At 46.0% G+C, this 24,110-nt stretch overlaps 2 protein-coding genes across 5 annotated transcripts in view; both read right to left on the bottom strand.

Annotated features, from left to right (window-relative positions):
- Positions 1–201: 201 nt before the first annotated feature.
- Positions 202–4,982, bottom strand: HMGN2 (high mobility group nucleosomal binding domain 2). Of its 2 annotated transcripts, none has more exons than XM_066375520.1 (6): positions 4,771–4,982; positions 3,750–3,794; positions 3,528–3,557; positions 3,109–3,156; positions 1,512–1,607; positions 202–1,051 (listed from the first exon to the last, which is right to left on the bottom strand). In XM_066375520.1, the coding sequence occupies exons 1-6, from the start codon at positions 4,783–4,785 to the stop codon at positions 1,016–1,018; spliced, it is 270 nt and encodes an 89-aa protein (XP_066231617.1). In that variant the 5' UTR covers positions 4,786–4,982; the 3' UTR covers positions 202–1,015. The 2 variants fall into 2 exon arrangements, with proteins under 2 accessions (XP_066231617.1, XP_066231616.1); XM_066375519.1 differs by having other exon boundaries at positions 3,109–3,159; positions 4,771–4,981.
- A 1,111-nt stretch (positions 4,983–6,093) lies between these two features.
- Positions 6,094–24,110, bottom strand: part of DHDDS (dehydrodolichyl diphosphate synthase subunit) — a 36,403-nt gene continuing 18,386 nt past the window's right edge. The window contains exons 7-9 of one of the 3 annotated variants that reach the window (XM_066375585.1): positions 15,342–15,456; positions 11,913–12,020; positions 6,094–8,273 (exon numbers count right to left, since the gene is read on the bottom strand). In XM_066375585.1, the coding sequence (XP_066231682.1) occupies positions 8,034–8,273; positions 11,913–12,020; positions 15,342–15,456 (463 nt within the window). In that variant the 3' untranslated portion in view covers positions 6,094–8,033. Of the gene's footprint in view, positions 8,274–11,901; positions 12,021–15,341; positions 15,457–24,110 lie in introns of all 3 variants that reach the window. The other 2 variants (XM_066375586.1, XM_066375587.1) reach the window with 2 other exon arrangements.

The following is a 24,110-nucleotide window of genomic DNA, read 5'->3' as shown; positions in this document are numbered from 1 at the left end:
ACTGGTTTACTTCTCCTCAGATCTTTTCCAACTCTACCTTGCTCTGTGTTCTTCTGTTAATAAGACAGAATTGCCAATTATTATAGATCAAGTGTACATGGGACCTTTATTCCTCAACACCAGATTGCATCCTGTCCCTAGAGACTTGGAGAACCTAGGCTACCCCACTGCTGGGAAAAGATTAGAGGCAGCATTCCAAGCCAAACTGTATCCAGCTTTATTAAAGATACTTTCCATAAACAATCATGGTATTTCAGGCAGGACATGGGCAGATAATCATTAACAGTATACAACTTTCAAACTCCCTTCTGCAACGGACTACCCAAAATCAGAAAGCCACTATAAAACCCAATGAAGTCTTCATTTGATGCTCTGAATAGGGAAAGTTTAGAGTGAGGGTTGACATTTCACATTAAACATGTTGTTTTAACAACTTTTCACAAGCCGACCCTGACTTTCAGGAAATGAAATGAAGATGGTAGAATTATCAATCTGTAGATCCACAATCTAAAAAAGGAACTGCTGCTCTTTTGAGGGATGCCATCTCAATGGTGACACTAGAAAGTCCAGATTGCCCAACATACTGGTAACCAATTTTGGGGGGGCAGGTCCCAACAGGTCTCTGGGCTTAAGAGTCAAGGCTATGCTTAAAATGGAGGAAGAAAAGGACACAAACAAATTAATTTTTCCACACCACAAGGTGTTTGTGCCAAGGTGGCGAATGTGTGTCAACATCAAGGGATCCCTCTTTTCAGGAACCAAGAGGAAGTCTCTCAAAACTAGAAGGGAAAGGTGTTTTTCTCAAACGTTTACTCCAGCTTTGGAGACATTCTATTAGTACTGTATGTCCTTCCCTCCCAAAACAACAATGAAGTGTTCTGTGTGCTAACAACATAGCTTAAGAAAAAAAAAAAAAAGTAAAACAAAATTCTGCATTTTTATAAAACTTGATAAAAAATAGTATTTCAAACTGTACAGTCACCAGAAATACACAGTTATCAAAAATGCACACACTTCACTTGGCATCTCCAGCACCTTCAGCTTTCTGTGCCTAAAATGAAAAACAAACAGATTGATACAACACATATCATTTGAAACTATTTTCATTCACATCCCATTTGTAACATTATTTTGCTCCCAGCCAAAGTTCAGGTTTTAGTTACTATGACACTGAGATGAAGTATTTCTTTTGAGAATGATTTGGTAGAAAACTTTGCTAAAATTGAAGAAAGGGACAGATTACAATTAGAAGATATGAGATTACTCTCAGCTTGAAAACTATGGTATAGCATAAGTGTGACACCTAACAGGACAAAGATCACTACCACAGAGTCCCTTAATGAACTGCAGAGACTTCAAGAATTCAGGATTCAAGCTGACAGGAAAACAAGTAAATTTTGGACTGATATACTTGTCGTGATGCAGATGCAGGAAAAAGGCAACTAAGACCTTTTATGATTAGTAAACAAGCAAACGAACAGGCTTCACAAAAAGTGAGACCGCAGTTGTACCTGGTCTGTTTTGGCATCTCCATTTTCTGCAGGGTTATTCCCATCCTTGCCAGCATCAGCTTTCCCCTTTTTCCCTTTGGGTACCTTCTCTCCCTTCTAAAAGGCAGGAGAGAGAAAAAAAAGGCTGTTTCCCCTATTTCATATTACCAAGGTGTGGTCTACAAAGTTCTGCACAAGGAAGATTATTTACCAAAGATAAAACACACAAACTATAAACCCTATCCCACTGATAAAACAACTGGATAGCTCAGTTGGTTAGACTAGAGCTTCATCCCAAAGCACAGAGGCTGCTGGTTTGAGCCCCCATCAGGGCACATATAAGAACAGATTAATGTTCCTGTCTCTTTCTCCCAAATCAATAAATATTGAACAAACACACAACTGAGCAAAACTAGACCAAATTATCTATAATTTGCTGTGGTCAACAGTATAGAAATTTTTTATGAAAAAAAAAAAAAAAATCATCTCAGTGTAAAGAATATAGTAAGACATCTTAAAACTTGGATGTTTAGCCTGACCAGGCGGTGGCGCAGTGGATAGAGCGTCAGGCTGGAATGCTGAAGGACCCAGGTTCGAGACCCTGAGGTCGCCAGCTTGAGTGTGGGCTCATCTGGCTTGAGCAAAAAGCTCACCAGCTTGGACTCAAGGCCCTTGTCCAGCAAGGAGTTACTCAGTCTGCTGTCGGTCAAGGCACATGAGAGCAATTAATGAACAACTAAGGTGTCAGAACGAAAAACTGATGATTGATGCTTCTCATCTCTCTCCATTCCTGTCTGCCCCTATCTATCCCTCTCTCTGACTCTTTGTCCCTGTAAATAAATAAAATAAAATAAAAAACAAAAAACTTGGATGTTTAATACCCAAGTGTAATTTTCTCTAAACCGGTGACAAAGTTCTTTATATACAAGTCTGAGGGATAAGGCAAGTTCTCAAAATCAATTTAGAATACCCATTAACAGAATCATCATTATACTAAATTAAAGATACTGAAGAACAACAGGCCCTTGGCTGGCTGGCTCAGTGGTAGAGCGTTGGCCTGGCGTGTGGATGTCCAGGGTTCAATTCTAGGCCAAGGCACACAGGAGAAGCTGTTCTTCTGCTTCTCCACCCCTCCCCCTCCTCTCTCTCTCCCTTCCTCCCTCCCTATTCCACAGCCAAGGCTCTATTGGAGCAAAGTTGGCCCAGGTGCTGAGGATAGCTCCATGGCCTTGGCCTCAAGCACTAGAATGGCTCCAGTTGCAACAGAGCAATGCCCAGATGGGCAGAGCATTGCCCTGTAGTGGGAGTGCCAGGTGGATTCAGTTGGGCACATGCAGGAATCTGGCTCTCTGCTTCTTACTTCAGAAAAATACAAAACAAAACAAAACAAAAAAAACCAAAGAAAAACAAAAACACAAAACAAGAACTGAAGAACAGCCCTCATTCTGTGAAAATGACCAATTACATAATGATAAAGCCCAATCCTATTAATTTTGTCATATCTCAACTCTGTGCCAATAGATGAAGTTATTATACAGCAGGTCTCCTGTAAGCAACATGGGACTCTGCTCAGTCTTATGTGATTCTTAGAAACACCTTGTCCCCCAGCCCCACTCACCTTTGCAGGGGCCTTTTTAGGCTTGGGTTCTGGCTTTGGAGGAGCAGGCTTCTTTTATTTTGGGAAGAACGAAGAAAACATTAATATGACATCAGTTTGATGGACTAAAGAAAACAACCCACATCCAAATCACAATACCACTGACTTAAGTTTTTCCTATTTTGTTAAATTATTGTGGCTGACTTCCTATTAAAATTTCCTATCTTCAGAAACCCACTTGAGTAATACTCAAAAGTGTTTCACTTTGTCTAGAAGCCATTAGAATTTCTGAACAAGCAAATCTCAAATGGGTGAGAGTCCATAGTTGAGGAGCTCGTTGAAACCAGCCACTGACCATCACTCATGGGAAGCAGAGGGCACTGTTTTCAATGTTTTTGTTTCAAGCATAAATGCAAAAATTTTAACGCAGACACACTTACAGCTGATAACCTGGCGGATCTTCTCTGTGGCTATTAAAAAGAAAATAAGATAGTTATAAATAGGATAATGAAAGCACTTACAAAAAAGTTTTAGTGCTAATTTGTTCTAGACTATAGGAAGTGAAGGCAATTGCTTAAGGAAATTCGGGGATAGGGGTATGGTTAATTACCACCAGGAACCCATGGCTTTTAAAACTCCAAAAGAGAATCAACAAGACTTACTTCGTCCTTCACCTTGGCTTTATCTCCCTTAGCATCCCCTTCAGCCTATAAAAAACAAACAAGAACTAAGAAATCTGCAGCGTCCGAGGCAATTTTTAAGAATTCACTAAGTTTAACAGTCCTAAGGGGAAAAAACTAAAACCAACTCTTGCACACAACTCCTTCAGGACTTATCAGTGTTTAGCACACCCACTTTCTATGCAAAATAGCTAAAGTGCTTAGAAACCTGTGGGACTACTTATCTGTGTAAACATCAGGCCTGATCTAGCTCAAAACACGCACGGTATCAGAGACCCAGCCTCCCGGACTCTTAGCCAAGTTAGCCCGGAGGAAGCGCGCGCTAAGCTGGAGCGAAGAGGACAGAGCAGCACGGCTCGCGCCGCCAAACCAGGCAGAAGCAGAAGCAACAGCTGCAGCTGGTGCAAACAAACCCCTCCGGAGGCGGGGCTGGAGCGTCGTTGCCATGGCAGCCGTCAAGGGCGGGAGACGTGAGGAGCGCGCGCAGACAGGGGAACTCGTGGGCGGCAGCGGCGCGGGTCTCGTGCGCCCAGGCCGTGGGCGGAGGCGGGGCAACAGATCGAAGTCCCGCCCCCTCACGACGGTGGTTTTTTGGCGGCAGCGCGTTACCCCGCCCGCCAACCCCAAGCACCGCCTTCCCGCCCTTTCGGGTTTGAATTGCCCGCTCGCGGGGAGGGGGGGACGCGGGAGAAGGGGGGAACGCTGGGGATGGGGGAGGGGGCACGGGGAGGACACATCCAGCCCGAGGGGAGCGGGATAAACAGCCACCAACATGGCTCCTCCCGCCGCGGCCACCGCTCCTCCAATATGGCCTCTGGCGCCCGCGGGCAGCCGAGCAGCGCAGGGTTAGCCCGGGGCCGCCTGACACTGTCTCGAGTCTCTGCGCTGGGCAGCAGAACCTGCTCCAGTCCAGCGCCTATTCTCGCGCCTCAAAGCCGAGAAAGCGACAGCGGTGACAGCGGCGTAGTGACGGCCCAGCGCCTGGGGCCCTCGCGCCACGTACCTTTCTCTTGGGCATGATGGCGACGGTGGCGAGACGTACGGGCTGGACGCGGGGATGCAGCAGCGCGTGGGCTTTGGTCGGTCCGGGGGTCGTTCTCGCCTCTTCTTCACACTGCTAGGGCTCCGGGGGGTTTATAAAGTTTTTATAGCGCTGGGAGCCCCGGACCGGTTAGAACCGGATTTCACCTCCCGCCGCCGCTCATTGGCCCAGCTGGGGTCACGTGGGCGGGGTTTAAACTCACCTCCTCTGGAGGGAGTGAGGAGGGGGGTGTGGGGGGAGGGCGCGCGAGACGGCGGCGCGCCTAGGGGGTGGGGGCGCAATGGGGGAGGCGCGCGTCGAAGGCAATAAATGGCGGGGGGGGGGGGGGGTGTTGTGCGAGTCCGCGGTCTCTGGGTTTCAATTACCGCCAAGAGCCGGCTTTTGCAAACTACCAAGTTCCTTCCACCTTATGCAACCGAGCTACCCACTTCTCCAAGCCGTGCGACGCTTAGAGCCATCTCGGTCGCTTTCCTTCCTGTTCCCACTGGGGGCCCCAGAAGAAGGGCTTGCGAGGCCTGGCCGCACCGCCCTTCTTCGCCGCAGGCAGGAGAAAGAGCGCATTTGGAGGGACAGGCTGCAGTTCCAAGGCCAGGGATAACGCTGAAGTGGGAAAGAGCGGGGAAGCTAGCTTGGCGCAGGCGGACGTGCATCGTTCCAAGCTGCCACTCCAAGGAAGCTTTTTCGTGCACCTCACCTGGAAAGCGGTCCAATCAAGGCGGAGTGGGAGTTCGAGGGGGAGATTTTACAGGCAGAGGTTACTTTCGGGTGTAGTGGGCCAGGTAGGAGCTGTCCTTTCAGCACCCCTCGTTCAGCCGCCTCCCCAAATATAAACGAACCCCCTGCCAAAGCCTCGGGTAGCTCCGAGTTGCTTGTATTCCCGGACCTCAGGACCCCGTCACTGAATGACAGAGATCGGCCGCCAGGCCTAGCAGGACACCCCTCCCCCTACGCTCCACCCGCTTCGGAGACAAGCTCAGCTGCCCCCACCTGACGCGGCCACCAAGCCTGGGCGCTGCAAACGCAGCTGGCGAAATCCCTCCTTCCACACTGGCTGCTGGCTTCCTTTCACTTGCGCGAGGAAAAGGAGGGTGGAGGAAGGCGTTTGGGGATTAGGAAACAAGTAGAGGAACAGGTGTTGTGATGGCAAAAGGGCTCTTCCATTGGTTCCCCCTCTCCACATGCCCCAAAGCTAGGGATCCTAGAGATAGCCAGGTGCACCTGAGGGAGGTAGACAATTGTAGCAGCAAAACAACGTGTTCTTCCGTCGCACTGTTAGCAAACAAGTTTTACATCTAAGAGTTCTTAAGTTTCTATTTGGTAACCAGGAGAACACAAGAACACGATAAATATCCTCAAGTGGGGGGCTTGGCTCACAAGCGGGAGGACATTTATACAGGTCCCACCTAGTTTATTGAGGCAAGGGTTGAAGCTGGTTGGTACAAATCATACCGGTAGAAAACCACAATGAGTTCAAATCTACTATTCGCAGCCCCTACTCCTGGACAGCAGAGGCCCCTCAGCCTCCACTTCTACAGTGCTCCTGGGTCAACCCCCTCCCTATCCCACTCTACGCACCTTTCCCAGAATACAGGACCTCAGCCCCATTAATCATCTCTGCTGTACCCCCAATTATAAGGGGAAATCCAGAAGGGACAAGACTTAGTCATGCTCACAGGGCAGATTCTGTTTGCTGCCTCCAGCCCCTCATTCCCTTCTTAATTGTAGGCCTCTGCATTATAGCCCCATAATTCATTCTTCCCTAATCAAGGTTGTTAACAGCCCCACTGTAAAGCTGGAAAATGTAGAACACCTGCTTTCTGGGAACTCTGTGCCAGGTGTACATGGGGGGCTTGCCAAAAGGTGCATTGATCTGCTTCTCAATAGCAGTGTCTGGCATTTAAGCTGGATTCTCTTGTGCCAGGTACCTAGGCACAAGAAGGTGGGAAGAGACTATGGGAAAGTCAGGGGTTAAAGAGCAGACTCTTAGCTGCTTGCAAGACTCCCCTAGAGGGAGGTGCTGGGGAAACAGTTTGCAGAAAGTAAAATGGAAAGACTAAATAATAGCCGTTAGTTGGTGTTACTGGCTGTGCTGGGCACCTGAAGCAGAGTTGCTCAGGCAAATAGCTCTTCAAAGGCACTAATCCTCTCAGCAGCTCTGCAGTGAGGCCTGGCAGCGACAGGTAAGGGAATGGACACAGCCTTTGACTGGACCCTCCTCTCCTTGCTGGGCAGCCTTGGCCCTCACAAGCTGACACTCTGACATGCCGAGAATAATTTGTCTCAGGGCCTACTTAGGAGGCCAGGCCTAAAAGCTGAGAGAGGCCTCAAAGGTTGAGGTGGGAGGCAGTCAGTTGAAAAGCGCTTCTCTCTGTTCTTGGTCCTGATGTGCTCTAGGGAAGGAGGCCTGTGCTGCACTACATTCACCAGCACCTATAGGCCTTTCTGTTACCCTGGAGCCATGGCGCAGGCCAGTCTCACTGGGGAGTGGAGCCTGGCCCTGTGCCCTGCCAGGGGAGGAGTAAAGCTTGTGTGGGCTGAGTTGACAATAGGTAATTGGATTGTAATCACCCGCCTGGCTTCTGCGCCATTGGGGGCGCTGAGCCTTTCAGTGAGCAATCAGTGCTGTGTGGTGGGAGGGGGTAGAGATTCAATAGCAAATCCCAGGTGGAGAGCAGAGGGGGAGGATCAGCAGATGGGCAAATTTTCTTTCCGTCTCCCTCTCCTTACCCAAATGACTCTGGCTGCCTATTAGCGATTTACCAGCAGATCCGAGGTGGAGCCAAATCTTTTGTGAGTCAGATGGAAGGCTAAGATGGATGGGTAAAGGGTGAGGGTTTTGGAGAGATCTCTTCCCCACAATTGTGTGTTGAAGGAAGTGCTGGTGGGGAAAAAGAAAGTGCACCTAGGAACACAGGTAGAGGTGGCAAAGGTGGAAAGAGCAGGCAGGAGAAGAGCTGGGGCCTCCTCCTCTCCAAACCTACTGGTGATGAGAGCTGTATTTAGTGTACTTGTGGGAGACTCTCACCTAAACCCTCCCAAGGGGCCACTGTTCCCGGCAACCCAAAAGTATCTATGTATGGCCAGCATAAACTGGCCTCTGGGGCTCCCCGCCAAGCGAAGGGAACACCATTCATCATCAGGAGGGAGGTACCCTTCAAGAAAAGAAAGGGGAGTGGGGCCCTGGAGGCAGAGGGCAGGGCAAAGTAACAGGAGGCCAGCCTTACTCAGGCTGATGCAGTGCCCAGACGTGCCAGCCAGTCAGCCCGCTTGAGTTCCAAGGCCTGCAGGAAGCCTTGGACTCGCTCTTCCCGTCTGGCTGAGAGTTTGTGCAAGCGTGTTCGTCGGAGCTGAGCGTCCCCACTGGCCTGGAGCCCCTCTTGCAGCAGCTGCTCTGTCACTGCAGCCTGGTCCCTCTCCAACTGCTGCCTCTTCCTCTCCTCTGCATACATGTCTCGGGCCTTCTGCTAAAAAAAAGTGGGGATTGGGGGAGATCACTTTTATGGGTGGGTGGAACTGGGACAGAGGCAGGGGGCGGGACACAGAGCAGGCCAAGTTAAGTGAAACAGTGGGGAGTTTGTACCAGATTTGGAAAGGTTTGGCAGTAGGTGTGTGACGGGTGGTGCCCATGCTGTATAGGGAGGACAGTGGAAATTCTGGGTCCGTCTTGGCTTGTTTTGGGTAGAAGCATCTGTATTTGTTGAAAATTCTCAGGTTTGCACTTAGAAGGGAACCAGCAAATACGGATCTGACTTTTGGTTCCCCCAACTAGCTTTGTGGCTTTGGGTAAAACCTCTTCTAACCTCCTTTCTTCATCTGTAAAGTGGGGGTTGTGCCTACCTTGAAGAGTAGTTTTAAGGATTAGAGATAATATATGCAAAACCCTCTCTAGCATATTAGCAGACTCTCAAACAGAAACAGCAATTTTATAAATTATTGTCTATTCTCTGCTACAAGGGAGGTTCTACTTCCTACCTGGGGGACATTTGTGGCGTCACTTCCTTTGGTTTCCCAGGTCATCCTAAGGGTGCCATCCTCCCAAGTCTTTAAACTATTTTTCAGAGTTGGGCTGCAGACTTGCCTCCCGTATGGGGACCAGCCTGACTCTTCCAGCAAATGACCATTTTGTGAACAACGTAAGAAGCAGGTTCGGCACTTTTCCACCACTTACTGCTTTCTGCCTAGTAGAATAGGTATTAATGTCCATAGTCCACTTTTTCTGATAGAAAATAAGTGCTTGGAGGCTCCATTGAGTTCCTAGAACTAACTCTGACACCAAGATGATCATACTCTCTGGCAGCACTTCTTATACCCTGTGTCTCCAGACAAATCATAAACTCCTAGAGGGCAGAGACTGTGTCCTTTCCTCAGGAACTTGGGGTGCCCTGTATGTATGAAATACTTAATTGACTGACCATGTGATCTTAAGAGGGCAGGGTGGATGCTTGTGGGGAGGGGAAATCCCCTTGGAGCAGGACCAAGGCTGTTCCTCACTGGTGCACTCTGCTCCTGCCACTCAAACTGGCCACAAAGCCTTTGCACCAGAGCACCTCCTGCCAAACTCATCGCATGTGCAAGAAACTACTTTGCTGCCAACTTGGCACCCTATACCCTGATGACCCTTACCACATAATTCCACCTTGTGTTACAGTGTTTGTGTACATGTCTCTGTTCTACTCAGCCTGTAAACACCTGGATTGCTCTGTCTTTATCCCTTTAAGGAATATGTTAAAGGATCTTTAAAAAAAGCACAAGCACTTGACACTTGCAACAGAGCTAGTAAGGTACTTTCTGTTGGTGACAGACATAAAAGTTGAAAATAGGGAAGTGACTGCTAAGACCTCTCAGCAATTAAGGTTTACTGCATAAATGAAAATTCTGGAATATTCCCCTGTAGGCATTCAAGGGTACTCTTCTGCTATGATAATGAGCTCACACATGGAGCTATTAAGACTAAAATGGGCTTGAGAAGTCGCCTTGGTTAGGAGGATTCTTGGGTCCTATGCGAAGGACCTTACTGGGGATGTGGAGATTCAGGATACAGTCTAAGTAACCTGTGTGCTTACAGACTGACTAGGACACAGATCTTTATACAAAGTCCCATAATATAAGGTAGAATGAGGCAAAAGGGCCATACAGCCCAGAGGAGAGAAAAATTATGGCTATGAATGTCAAGGAGCAGTGAAAACTCATGGACAGGCAATACTTGAGCTGGGATTTAACTAATGGGGAGGAACTGGATAAAGGTGAGGTATATGGGGGGTGGGGGAGAATATAAGTAATAGGAATAATGGGCAAAGACACATGAAATTGATTGAAGAGCTTGATCAGGCCAGAGTGAGTCCTCCTGGAGCAGTAGGGTTCAAGAAGTTCCTGTCCAAAGGAACTCTCACCTCTCTAGCCTAATTTTTTTTTAAAATAAGAGTTTATTTGACCAGGTGGTGGTGCAGTGGATAGAGCGTTGGACTGGGATGTGGAAGGACCCAGGTTCGAGACCCCGAGGTCGCCAGCTTGAGCGTGGGCTCATCTGGTTTGAGCAAAAAGCTCACCAGCTTGGACCCAGGGTCGCTGGCTCCAGCAAGGGGTTACTCAGTCTGCTGAAGGCCCACGGTCAAGGCACATATGAGGAAGCAATCAATGAACAACTAAGAAGTCACAACGTGCAATGAAAAACTAATGATTGATGCTTCCCATCTCTCTGTTCCTGTCTGTCTATCCCTCTCTCTGACTCTGTCTCTATAAAATAAAAAAAGAGTTTATTTGAGCCAAACTAATTACATAAGCTGGGAGCTAGATCAGGTGCTTCGGTCTAAGCCTTATTCTTAATCTGCAAAATGGGGAGGTTTGAGGGAAAATGGGATAATGTATGTCTACCCTGGTGCCGGCCTATTAACAGTTAGCTATTCTTTTTTTTTTTTTTTTTTTTTAATATTTTTTTATTTTATTCATTTTTAGAGAGGAGAGAGAGACAGAGAGGAGAGAGAGACAGAGAGAGAGGGGGGGGAGGAGCTGGAAGCATCAACTCCCATATGTGCCCTGACCAGGCAAGCCCAGGGCCTCGAACCGGCGACCTCAGCACCTCCAGGTCGATGCTTCATCCACTGCGCCACCACAGGTCAGGCCAGTTAGCTATTCTTGCTAAGGCTAAATAGGTGTTCTGTGTTCTGGCAGGACAGAAAGGATGGGGCCACCCAGCCACACCAGGAGGAAGTACAGAGCTGGTTAGAATTACTCCATGAAGCTCAGGCTTCCTTCCAAATGGCAGCCTTGGACTGAGTGCTGCTCAAGGAGGCTGCAGCCAAGGCAGAGCTTGGCCCCTGTTTGCCAGGAATGAGTGAATCACTGTTAAGGTGATGGAGTCAGGGGAGATCCTAAGGGCCATCTGCTCCAGCTTTCTCACCTTAGACACGACACTAGAGGCTGAGGCAGGATGCAGGAATGGACTTGGCCTAGGTCACATGGTGGGAGGAAGTTCCCTTGGTGTCTCCACTAAAGTGGCTTCTTGAGAAGGGATAAATAAGAAAACTTACATGAAAACACCTAAGTGCTTTAGTAGACCCTCAATATGTTAGCTGCCACCACCACACACACCGCCATTATTATTAAGAGTCCTAATCAGATGCAGAGGACTCTGCCTCCTAATGAAACCTGTTTCAAGATCTGGTGATCAAAGTTAATACCTTCAGGCAATAGTGGCCAAGCTCTCTGAGAAGCCTCTCCTGGGTTTCTGTAGTAAAGAGATGAAAGACTTGTAACTTGAATCCTGGTTCTGTCTCTTATTGGTTGTGTCCTTAGTTAAGTAATTTGGATTTGTTCATTTCCACAAGTGAGGTTCATAATACCTACCTCACTGGGTTCTTGGAAGCATTAAATGAGATAGTGTATATAAAATATTCACAGTGCCTGACACACAGTAAATATATAGTAAGTGATAGCTACTATTGTCATTATTAACATGCTTATTACAAAGTGTCTGGTGTGTATATATATATGGTCAATCAATGCTCACCTTTTCTCCCATCCCATCTGGTCAGGCCAGCCCTGATGCATGCTATGGTTCATGTAGAACCAGACCTAATGAATGTTATGGTTTACCTGAAACTAACCTGAAGCATGCTATGGTTCATCTGGAACTGCAAGATGGCTTCACAGAGGTTCCAAAACATATATTCTGGCCACAGAATGGGCTGGAACACCAAGCAGGAGTGGGAAGTCTGGGAAAGGGGAGGAGGAAGAGAGTTTAGTTTAGTAACAAGTTGCTGGACACATCCCTGGGCAGGATTCCAAAGACAGAGCAGGCTGAGCAGGACCCAGAAGCCCAGAGATGAGATCGCATAGGCATCCTGAGCTGCAGCTGCTGCCACCAGCTCTAATTCACTCACTAATAGGGGGTGGGGTCATATGAGGCAGTTAGATCACCTGCCTGTAGCAAGGCAGAACTAAAACAAGACTAGACCAACATTTACACCAGGATTTTTCTAAGAGCCAAATTTAGGACTATGAAACATCTGTATTATGTTATTGGCTCTTGGCCCCTAGAGGTCATCTGGGAGACACACTGTCTGATAAAAGTCAGCAATGAACAAATGGTAGCTGCCTGCCACTGTTATTTTTAAGTAGCAGAATGTGGCACAGTGGTTGAGAGCATGGGCTCTGGGGACTGCATGACTTTGAATTCTGGCTCCCCCATTTACCATATATTTGACTTGAGGCAAGTTACTTAACCTCTCTGGGCTTCAGTTTCCTCAACTGTAAAACTGGGTAATAAAAATACCTAGTTTTAAAGTACTCTGAAAATTTATTTTTTTCTCTAAATTTTATTTATTGATTTGTAGATAGAGAAGAGAGAGAGAAAGAGGGAGGAGAAGCAGGAAGCGTCTACTCATAGTAGTTGCTTCTCATATGTGCCTTCACCAGGCAAGCCCAGGGTTTTGAACTGGTGACCTCAGCATTCTGAGTCGACGCTTTATCCACTGTGCTACCACAGGTCAGGCAGTACTCTGAAAATTTAAATGTTAATGTACATAAAGCAATCAGAACACAGAACTTTTAATAATAATCACTGATGTGAGATAACAGCCACTGCTGGGTACCTTTAGGGGTGATGAAGGAATTCAGTACCTCAAGGGGCATAACTTTAGTTGTGGGATAGCCTGCTTGCTAGCTAAACCAATGTCACTGTCCCTGGAACTTCTATCATAGTCTCAGGTCTTTTCTCTGGAACAAGTTTGTTACTTCTTCAAAGTGACATTTTTTCAAATATTTGAAGGCTAGATTAGAGCCAACTGTTATCAGTTGCCAAGGTTGTAATTACTTGCTCCAAAAAACGATACATTTTAAGACAGTAGGAATTCTTTCTAGACTTGGTCACTGTGATAGTCCCAGTACAAAGCAGGAACTCAATCTTTTTTTCCCAAGGGAAAAAACTGTCACTGTGTTCTTCCCTTTTCCAGATCACTACCCTAGTTCCAGATTCCTTGCCATCCAGGTTGGCCTCTTCTGATAAGTCCTATAGTTTACCAAGTAGCCTCTTAAAACTCAGTGCCCAGAAATAAACTTTCTAGACATGATCTGACCAGCAGAGTAGGCCACAGAACCATAAGCTGCACATTATACTTCTTTCAACATAGCCAAATACTGAAAGTATCTTCAGTAGCTAAAACTTGTTATTTCACTTTTTTTGAGAGAGAGAGCAAGAAACAGGAAGGGAGAGAAATGAGGAGCATCAACTAGTAGTTGTGTCACTTTAGTTGTTCATTGATTACTTCTCATGTGCGCCTTGACTGAGGGGGCTCAAGCCAGCCACCTTGGGCTTCGAACCAGCTAGCTTGGGATCATGTTGATGATGCTGCACTCAAGCTGGCAAGCCTGTGCTTAAGCGAGCAACCTCAGGTTTTTGCACCTGGGACCTCAGCATCTCAAGTCAATGCTTTATCCACTGCACCACCACTGGTCAGGCTTGTTAGTTCACTTTTGAGACCAAGGTCTATTAAAATTTCTAGAACTTTATTGTATGAATTGCTTCCAACCTGAGTTTCCATCAGCCTCTTCTTGAACAAAGACTTTCCCAGGTCATTTGTACCCAAAGGCCAAGTTAACAGATGATATTTTCTTTCTTTCTTTCTTTTCTTTTCCAAAGACTTTTTTTTTTTTTTTTACAGAGAGAAAGTCAGAGAGAGGGATAGACAGGGACAGACAGACAGGAATGGAGAGATGAGAAGCATCAATCATTAGTTTTTCGTTGCACGTTGCAACACCTTAGTTATTCATTGATTGTTTTCTCATTATGTACCTTGACCGCGGGCCTTCAGCAGACCGAGTAACCCCTTGCTCGAGCCAGGGAGCTTGGGCTCAAGCTGGTGCGTTTTTTGCTCAAACCAGATGAGCCCACGCTCAAGCTGGCGACCTCGGGGTCTTGAACCTGGGTTTTCCGCATCCCAGTCTGATGCTCTATCCACTGCGCCACAACCGCCTGGTCAGGCCCAAAGACTTTTCAATCCTGGTCTGGGCACACATGGAAAGTAACCAAGGAATTCACTACTGAGTGGAACAACAAATGAATGTTTCCCTTCCCCTGCCCCTCTCTCCCTTCCTCTCTGTCTCTCTAAAAATCAATAAAAATTAAGCCCTGGCCAGATAGCTCAGTTGGCTGGAACATCATCCCGGAGCACCGAGGTTGCTGGCTTGATTCCCTAGTCAGGGCACATACAAGAGCAGCCTGATGTTTGTTCCTGTCTCTTTCCCTCCAAAAAACAAAACAAAACCAAAAAAATGTATTGATTTTACAGAGAAAGGAGAAAGAGATGGAGAGGGAGAGCAAGAAGTATCAACTCATAGTTGCTTCACTTCAGCTATTCATTGATTGATTGCTTGACCAGACAAACCCAGGGTTTTGAACCCATGACCTCAGAGCTCCAAGTCAATGCTCTATCCACTGCACCACCACGGGCCAGGCAATAGAGACTTTCAAAGACAAACTTACTTGACTATGAGCTTTTTTGGAGACTACCTATACTGGGGGAACCCAGCTGAGAGACAATGGCCCCAAAGAAAGAGTCTGCATTTAGTTTATATCCCTTGTGGACTGTGCTTGCATAGATAGATACAGCCTTTATTCTGAAGGACAGAGACTAGTAACTGCAAAGCAAGGTTCTAGCACCCATAGGGGCTGGGGTGCCTGGCAGGTTACCAGGTCAGTAGATTATACTCAGGACCAAAAGAAAGAAGTCCAGTTCCTTGAACAAGGGCACAGGTGAAGTTTTCACCATAGCTGGATAGCCTTGATATTTTTTCCTCCAGCAACTTTAGAGAGCACGAACCACATAGGTTCCCATAGCCAGGAATAGGTGAGAAGGGACAGGAAATGTTACCACGCACAGCCTAGAGACATATCTCTAGATTTTAGGTCCCTTCCCCCACAAGTTTCTCAGATGCTGGCATGGCTAGGAGTGGGGATGAGCCCCTCTAATCCATTGCTTGTATGTAATTGCAGTTTTCAGCTGACACAAACAGAACAGTGGTTAGAAACTACCTACCTGCCAGAGCAGGAAGTCGCTGAGCCTCACTTCCCCAGAAGTCCGTATCAAGATGTCAGGGTTAGGAGAGTGATTGGTATAGAGGCACTTATCAAGCAGAGACTCAGAGACATCGCTAAAGTGAGTAGGGAAAAGATAAAGAACAGCACACATCTCTTTTTAGATTATTTTCATGGTGAACTTCCTTACATAAGGCTTCCCAGATTATAGAATACCATCAAAATATATTATTAGTCAATACTACCTGGTACACAGAAGGCCCTCAACAAATGCTTGATAAATTAATGATTTTTTAATCCTCACAACTACATAAGGTATTTCTAGCCTCACTTTATAGATAAGGAAACTGAGGCTCAGAGATTAGTTTGCCCAAAGCCATTAGCCACAGGCCTATAACCAGATGTACCCAACAGAATGTATTATCCTTCGCTTAAAACATTGTGGTTTTTTTTGTATTTTTCTGAAGCTGGAAACGGGGAGGCAGTCAGACAGACTCCCGCATGCGCCCAACCGGGATCCATCGGCACGCCCACCAGGGGGCGTCGCTCTGTCGTGACCAGAGCCACTCTAGCGCCTGGGGCAGAGGCCAAGGAGCCATCCCCAGCGCTCGGGCCATCTTTGCTCCAATGGAGCCTCAGCTGCGGGAGGGGAAGAGAGAGACAGAGAGGAAGGAGAGGGGGAGGGGTGGAGAAGCAGATGGGCACTTCTCCTGTGTGCCCTGGCCGGGAATCGAACCTGGGACTTCCGCATGCCAGGCCGACGCTCTACCACTGAGCCAACTGGCCAGGGCCAAAACATTGTTTTTTGGGGTTTTTTTTTGTATTTTTCTGAAGCTGGAAACGGGGAGAGACAGTCAGACAGACTCCCGCATGCGCCCGACCGGGATCCACCTGGCACGCCCACCAGGGGCAACGCTCTGCCCACCAGGGGGCGATGATCTGCCCCTCCGGGGCGTCGCTGCTACCGCGACCAGAGCCACTCTAGTGCCTGGGGCAGAGGCCAAGGAGCCATGCCCAGTGCCTGGGCCATCTTCGCTCCAATGGAGCCTTGGCTGCGGGAGGGGAAAAGAGAGACAGAGAGGAAGGAGGGGGTGGGGGGGTGGAGAAGCAAATGGGCGCTTCTCCTATGTGCCCTGGCCGGGAATCGAACCTGGGTCCCCTGCACGCCAGGCCAACATTCTACCGCTGAGCCAACGGGCCAAGGCCAAAACATTGTTTTTTAAACTGAGTATATAAAAGAAAAATTGAAAAAAAAAAAGGATGCATATACCGTATTACCCTGCAATTTGATGAAATACTGTATTAACTTTTAAAAACAAATCTAAATGGACCTGACCAGGCGGTGGCGCAGTGGATAGAGCATTACACTGGGATGTGGAGGACCCAGGTTCAAGACCCCGAGGTCGCCAGCTTGAGCGCGGGCTCATCTGGTTTGAGCAAGGCTCACTAGCTTGAGCCCAAGGTCGCTGGCTCAAGCAAGGGGTCACTCGGACTGCTGTAGCCCCTCGGTCAAGGCACATATGAGAAATCAATCAATGAACTAAAGAGCCGCAATAAAGAATTGATGTTTCTCATCTCTCTCCCTTCCTGTCTGTCCCTCTCTCTCTGACTCTCTCTGTCTCTGCCACACACACACAAAAAAAAAACCAAAAAAAAATCGAAATGCATCGATTAGAAAAATGTCTAAGATCTAACATTATACAAGAGCCTGACTAGCGGTGGCAGAGTCGATAGAGTCAACCCGGAACGCTGAGATCACAGGTTTGAAACCCTGAGGTTGCTGGCTTGAGCACAGGCTCATTTGGCCTGAGCGTGGTGTCAATGGCTTGGTTGGAGTTCCCCAATCAAAGCATGTGTGAGAAGCAATCAATGAACAACTGAAGTGCTGCAACTATGAGTTGATGCTGCTTATCTCTTTCCCTTCCTCCCTCTCTCTCTCTCTCAAAAAACAAAAAAGTTAAATAAGAAAGCAAATTTCAGAAAAAAGGGTGTGGAAAATACACACTCAAATATGCATGTGAATGTATGTATACAGAAACAAAGTCCAGAAAGGCACACACCACACTATTAACAGTGATTATCTCTGGAAGCTGGATAAGAAGGAAGGAAAATGATCTTTTCACTTTGTTATTTCAATTCATTATAGAGAATGTTTAATAATTTAAAATTTTTTATTGATTTTAGAGAGCGAGAGAGAGGAAGGGAGAGAGAAACACTGTTCTACTCTTTTTTTTTAGCAAGAGAAAGAGAGGGAGAGAGGGGAAGGGAGAAAGATGAGAAGCATCAACTCACAGTTGTGACACTTTAGTTGTTCACTGACTGCTCCACATACATGCCATGACCAAGGGGTTCCAGCTGAGCCATTGACCCCTTGCTCAAGCCAGCGACCTTGAGGCTCAAGCCAGTGACTATGGGATTTTCTTTTCTCTCCTTCCTTCCTCCCTCCCTCCCTCCCTCCATCCCTCCCTCACCAGGTGGGATCATTTCAATGATCCTGGGCTTCAAGCCAGCAACCTTGGGATCACGCTGATGATCCCACACTTAAGCCAACGATCCCATGCTCAAGCTGCTCTCAAGCCGATGACCTCAAGGCCTCAAACCTGGAACTTTACCATCCCAGGTCAATGCTTTATCCACTGTGCCTCTGCCTGTTTAGGCATTGGTTGATTCTTGTATATGCCTTGACTGGGGATCTAACTTGCAATCTTGGCTTATTTCTAACCAATTGAACAACATGTCCAGGGCTGAGAACATTTTTTAAAAACCTTAAATTTAAGTCATATAGACCTTGAAACACTAAAAAAAAAAAAAAAAAAAATCCACATTACTTAGGAGTTGGGGGAAAAAACAACAGCAAAACGATCAGCCCTTCTGTGTTTAATTAGAGCTACTTTCCCAAGCAACTACTCAAAAGATGGAATGGAAAAGAATGGGGACTGACAACATTTGTTTGTTTCTTTCATATTTTATTGGCATCATTTATCTTAAGTAAAATTTCCTGTCCCTGGAAAGAGAATATTGGCAAGGCTGGTGTCTAATGGTTCCAAGAACACTGTTTACCTTCCTGACCAAGTATCCAGAGCAGAATTTGAAATCTCCAAATGCTGCATCTTGTGAAGGCAAAATTTGCATCTCTAAAAGGTAAAATTTCTTGGTGGGAATACTCTTCTGGGAATATAGTAAAAAAAGCAGAGAGATATGGCCTGAGTGTTCAAAATAAAATTCTATACTTAATAGCTGTGTGCCTTTGGTTAATTTACTCCATCTCTCCATCTTTTTGCAGACCACAGAGGGAGTTTTATTTTCTCTACCATCACATGGGAAACTATGACTGGGCAATTGGAAGGGCTCTGGTTCAGATTTCCCTGACAATCTATAGTCTGTCTTGGCAGCATGGTCTTAATTGTCTAATTAAGAAATGTGGCCCTCGCCAAATAGCTCGGTCGGTTAGAACACTGTCCCGTATGCAAAAGGTTGCCGGTTTGATCACTGATCGGGGCACACACAGGAACGGATCGATGTTCCTGTCTCTCTCTCTTCCTCCTTCTCTCTCTAAAATCAATAAATAAAAATTTAAAGAAAGTTATATTAAAAAAAAAGTGAGACGCTATACAGTCAACATAATTTCTCAGCTCTTTTATCTTTGAAATGAACACATTTATCCTGTCTATTTATAGGTTATTTTGAAGGTCAAGCCAAATGAAATAACAGTTTTGAGTAACCGTGGGAACTATAAAATTCTATATAAAGAAGAATAAACATTATTTCCAGTTCTACCACTTTGCTGTGTGACTTTGGATCCCCACTTAACCTCTCTGAGTTGCAAATCTGACAGGCATTGAGCAGAATTCGTATAAAAACGATGATAATTCTAAGAGGGTAGGAAATAAAACTGACAAAATGAAAATAGAATATTTGTGCTTTGGCCAACAAATATCCACCACTAAACAGCCTTAGCTGTCTGCATAAGGACTTTGAAGAAATAGCCCTCTCCAGGTAGCTCAGCTGGTTATAGAGCATCATCCTGATCAAACCCTCAAAGGTTGCAGGTTTGATCTCCAATCAGGGCACATACAAGAATCAACCAACAGATGCATAAATAAATGGAACAGCAAGTTGCTATATCTCTCTCCCTTCCTCTCTCTCTAAATCAATAATAAAAATTTTAAGACTTGTAAGAAATAATTTCTATTAAATACAAGTAAAATACCAATTTCACCTATGGAATTAGAATAGTTTACATTAAAAATATCTTTTTTTTTTTTTTTTTTTTTTTTTTTTTTACAGAGGCAGAGATAGACAGGGACAGACAGACAGGAACGGAGAGAGATGAGAAGCATCAATCATCAGTTTCCCATTGTGCGTTGCGACTTCTTAGTTGTTCATTGATTGCTTTCTCACATGTGCCTTGACCGTGGGCCTTCAGCAGACAGAGTAACCCCCTGCTGGAGCCAGCGACCTTGGGTCTAAGCTGGTGAGCTCTTTGCTCAAGCCAGATGAGCCCGTGCTCAAGCTGGCGACCTCGGGGTCTCGAACCTGGGTTCTTCCGCATCCCAGTCCGACGCTTTATCCACTGCGCCACCACCTGGTCGGGCTACATTAAAAATATCTTGAGCCTGAGTGGTAGTGCAGTGATAGAGCATGGACCTGGGACATTGAGCACCCAGGCTCAAAAGTCCGAGGTTGCTAGCTTGAGCGCAGGGTTTCTAGGGTGAGTGTGGGATCATTGACATGACCCTATGGTTGCTGGCTTGAGCCCACAGGTTGCTGGCTTGAGCAAGGGGTCACTGGCTTGGTTGGAGCCCCGTGGTCAAGGTATGTTTGAGAAGCAATCAATGAACAATTAAAGTGATGCAACTATGGGTTGATGCTTCTCATCTCTCTCCCTTCCTACTTGTTTCTTGTCCCTCTTTTGCAAAAAAAATAAAATAAAATAAAAATCTTGGCAAATATAAGGTGAAACGCACACATCCAGATCCAGATCTTGAGGCAACAATCCAAAATGCAGACAAGAGTTAGGTTCATAGATTTAATTGTAGCATTATTTTTAATAATGAAATTGAAAACAGCCTGCCTAACCAACAAACAGCTGAATTTTTAATTTAATAAATTAATTAAAACAAGATACAGTCTGTAGCAATTAAAAATAATAGAAGAAGCCCTGGCCGGTTAGCTCAGTGGTAGAGCGTCAGCCTGGCGTGCAGGAGTCCCAGGTTCGATTCCTGGCCAGGGCACACAGGAGAAGCGCCCATCTGCTTCTCCACCCCTCCCCCTCTCCTTCCTCTCTGTCTCTCTCTTCCCCTCCTGCAGCCAAGGCTCCATTGGAGCAGGGTTTGCCCGGGCACTGAGGATGGCTCTGTGGCCTCTGCTTCAGGTGCTAGAATGGCTCTGATTGCGGCAGAGCGACGCCCCAGATGGGCAGAGCATCACCCCCTGGTGGGCGTGCCGGGTGAATCCCAGTCGGGCGCATGCGGGAGTCTGTCTGACTGCCTCCCCGTTTCCAACCTCAGAAAAATAAAAAATAAAATAAATAAATAATAGAAGAATTGTTGAAAAAGCACAGGACATGGAAAAAGCCCTCATATTACAACATTAAGTGGACAAAGCATGATTCAGGTTGTAAACTGTTCACAATGTGATTTCTTCTGTTACAGTATTTGTGTTTTAAAAAATTTTTTTTTTTACAGAGACATAGAGTCAGAGAGAGGGATAGATAGGGACAGACAGGAACGGAGAGAGATGGGAAGCATCAATCATCAGTTTTTCGTTGCGACACCTTAGTTGTTCACTGATTGCTTTCTCATATGTGCCTTGACTGTGGGCCTTCAGCAGATTGAGTAACCCCTTGCTCGAGCCAGCAACCTTGGGTCCAAGCTGGTGAACTTTTGCTCAAGCCAGATGAGCCTGCACTCAAGCTGGCGACCTTGGGGTCTTGAACCTGGGTCCTCTGCATCCCAGTCTGACGCTCTATCCACTGCGCCACTGCCTGGTCAGGCAACTGGTGAGCTTTTGCTCAAACCAGATGAGCCCACGCTCAAGCTGGCAACCTCAGGGTCTCGAACGTGGGTCCTCCACATCCCAGTCCCATGCTCTATCCACTGCGCCACCGCCTGGTCAGGCTGGATTTGTGTTTTAAAAGACAACTCTAGCCTGACCAGGTGGTGGCGCAGTGGATAGAGCATCAACACAAGATGCTGAGAACCCAGGTTCAAAGCCTTGAGGTCACAAGCTTGAGCATGCACTCATCTGGCTTCAGTGTGGGCTCACAAGCTTGAGCGTGCACTCATCTGGCTTCAGTGTGGGCTCACAAGCTTGAGCGTGGGATCATAGACGTGACTCCATGGTCGCTAGCTTGAGCCCAAAGTTGCTGACTTAAAGCCCAAGGTTGCTGGCTTAAGCAAGGGGTCACTGGCTTGGCTGGTGCACCCAGTCAAGGCACGTATGAGAAGCAATCAATGAACAACTAAAGTGACATAACTACAAGTTGATGCTTTCCATTTCCCTCCCTTCATGTCTCTCTTTCCCCTAAAATAAACAAACAAACAAATAAATAGATGACTGGCTGGACTCCTAGCCATGGTTGATCACTACTTTTGTCAGAGTTATTTCTATTTGGGATAATAAAAATGTGCTAGAAATAGAGGTGATGATTATACAACACTGAATATAACTTATGACATTTAAATGTATGCTTAAAAATTATTAAAATAGTAACATTTATGTATATCATATCACAATTTTTTAAAAAGTAGGACATCTTCTGGAAGAACTTGGGCACAAGTATTCAACAGGATAATGGCTTCTTCCTAATAAACTCTAGTTTAGGAAATGGACAACCTAAAATACAGTAAGCCTAAAACCTACAACAGAAATATGGCAAAAGCCTCAGGGAGACCTGGTGACAGTGACTAATAACAATACAGTGAATGGCCTCGCATCAGGAAAAAGGGTGAGTAAGAATGTGTGTGTTCCTAGTACCATTTCAGAAAGGTAGATCCTTTCTAGAAGGTACAAAGATACATGGAAATGTGCCCTGTGATAACAACACAGTACATTTCCCTAGCATTTAATTTATAAAGATGGTGAAAAACAAAGGCTTTGGAGGTAGACAGACCTGAGCTGGAGTCCAGGCTGTTCCACTTAGTAGTATATGTGACTTTGGGTAGGTCAACTAACCTTTTTAATCCTTAACTGACATGAAATGGGGCAAACAATAGTCACCACCTTATATGAAAATTAAATAAAAATATGTGTGATAAACTCTTAGTCTAGTGCCTGCCTTATAATACGATCCAATAAATATTTGTAACTTATTTTTATACTATGTTTTTGTTCATTTCAACCTTCGTGTATGGCACTCAGTATACCATAGTGAATGAGAGAGCAAAGCTCTCTCAGGTTGAAATCCTAGTCCTAAGCTTTGTAAATATGTGAAGTTGAACAGTTACTTAACTTCCTGTGTCTCAATATTCTCATCTTTAAAATGGGGATGAAGAAAGTATCTACCTCATAGCCTCTATGGATTAAATGAAATAACATATGTGGTGTACTTGGCAGATGTCTGTTAAAGAGAAAATGCTGAATAAATACGAGCAATTATTAGTATTGTTAACACTACTGTTTTAAGAGAAAGTCAGAGGCTTATAGGGGGTCAAGTCACCTGCTTAAAGTATCAGTGAAAAAGAGTTTATTAACTATCCTTTATGTTCAATCTAATCCCTTTTCTATAATGCCAGATTCAAAAACCAATCTAATATTAATGATTGTTAGAAAAAAATATACCCTGGCCTGACCAGGCGGTGGCACAGTGGATAGAGCAACGGACTGGGATGTGGAAGGACCCAGGTTCGAGACCCTCGAGGTCGCCAGCTTGAGCGCGGGCTCATCTGGCTTGAGCAAAAAAAAATAAAATAAAAAGCTCACCACCGAGTAACCTCTGGCTCGAGCAAGGGGTTTCTCTGTCTGCTGAAGGCCCATGGTTAAGGCACTTATGAGAAAGCAATCAATGAACAACTAAGGTCTCGCAACAAAAAACTTAGGATTGATGCTTCTCATCTCTCTCCATTCCTGTCTGTCCCTATCTACCCCCTCTGTCTGTACAAAAATTAAAAAGAAAACAAAAACAAAACAAAACAACAAAAAATATACCCTGGTAGAAAGGAAAATGAGAAGTTAGATCAGGGGTCCCCAAACTACAGCCCCCGGGCCGCATGCGGCCCCCTGAGGCCATTTATCCGGCCCCCGCCACAACTCCGGAGGGGGCACCTCTTTCATTGGTGGTCAGTAAGAGGAGCACATTGACCATCTCATTAGCCAAAAGCAGGCCCATAGTTTCCATTGAAATACTGGTCAGTTTGTTGATTTAAATTTACTTGTTCTTTTTTAAATATTGTATTGTATTTGTTCCTGTTTTGTTTTTTTACTTTAAAATAGGATATGTGCAGTGTGCATAGGGATTTGTTCATAGTTTTTTTTTATAGTCCGGCCCTCCAACAGTCTGAGGGACAGTGAACTGGCCCCCTGAGTAAAAAGTTTGGGGACCCCTGAGTTAGATAGTGGTAATGATAGAAAAGAAAAATTACAGCTATTGGAAAGGAAGAGCCTAATTGTAATGAACTCACCGACTTTGTTATAAATGCAGCTTTCTCTAAATTTGAATAATGTAAAGAGCACTGCCTCAGGCCCTGATTAGCCCAGTCTGAGCTGAACATCCAGCTTCTGGAGCTGGGGGTGGAGATAGCAGCCTTCTCACACCGGTGGCCCTACCCAG

This window comes from Saccopteryx leptura, chromosome 3 (genome assembly GCF_036850995.1).
Source record: "Saccopteryx leptura isolate mSacLep1 chromosome 3, mSacLep1_pri_phased_curated, whole genome shotgun sequence".
Lineage (NCBI taxonomy): Eukaryota > Metazoa > Chordata > Mammalia > Chiroptera > Emballonuridae > Saccopteryx > Saccopteryx leptura.
Note: the sequence above shows the minus strand (reverse complement) of the source record. Positions and strands in the feature narration are given on the sequence as shown.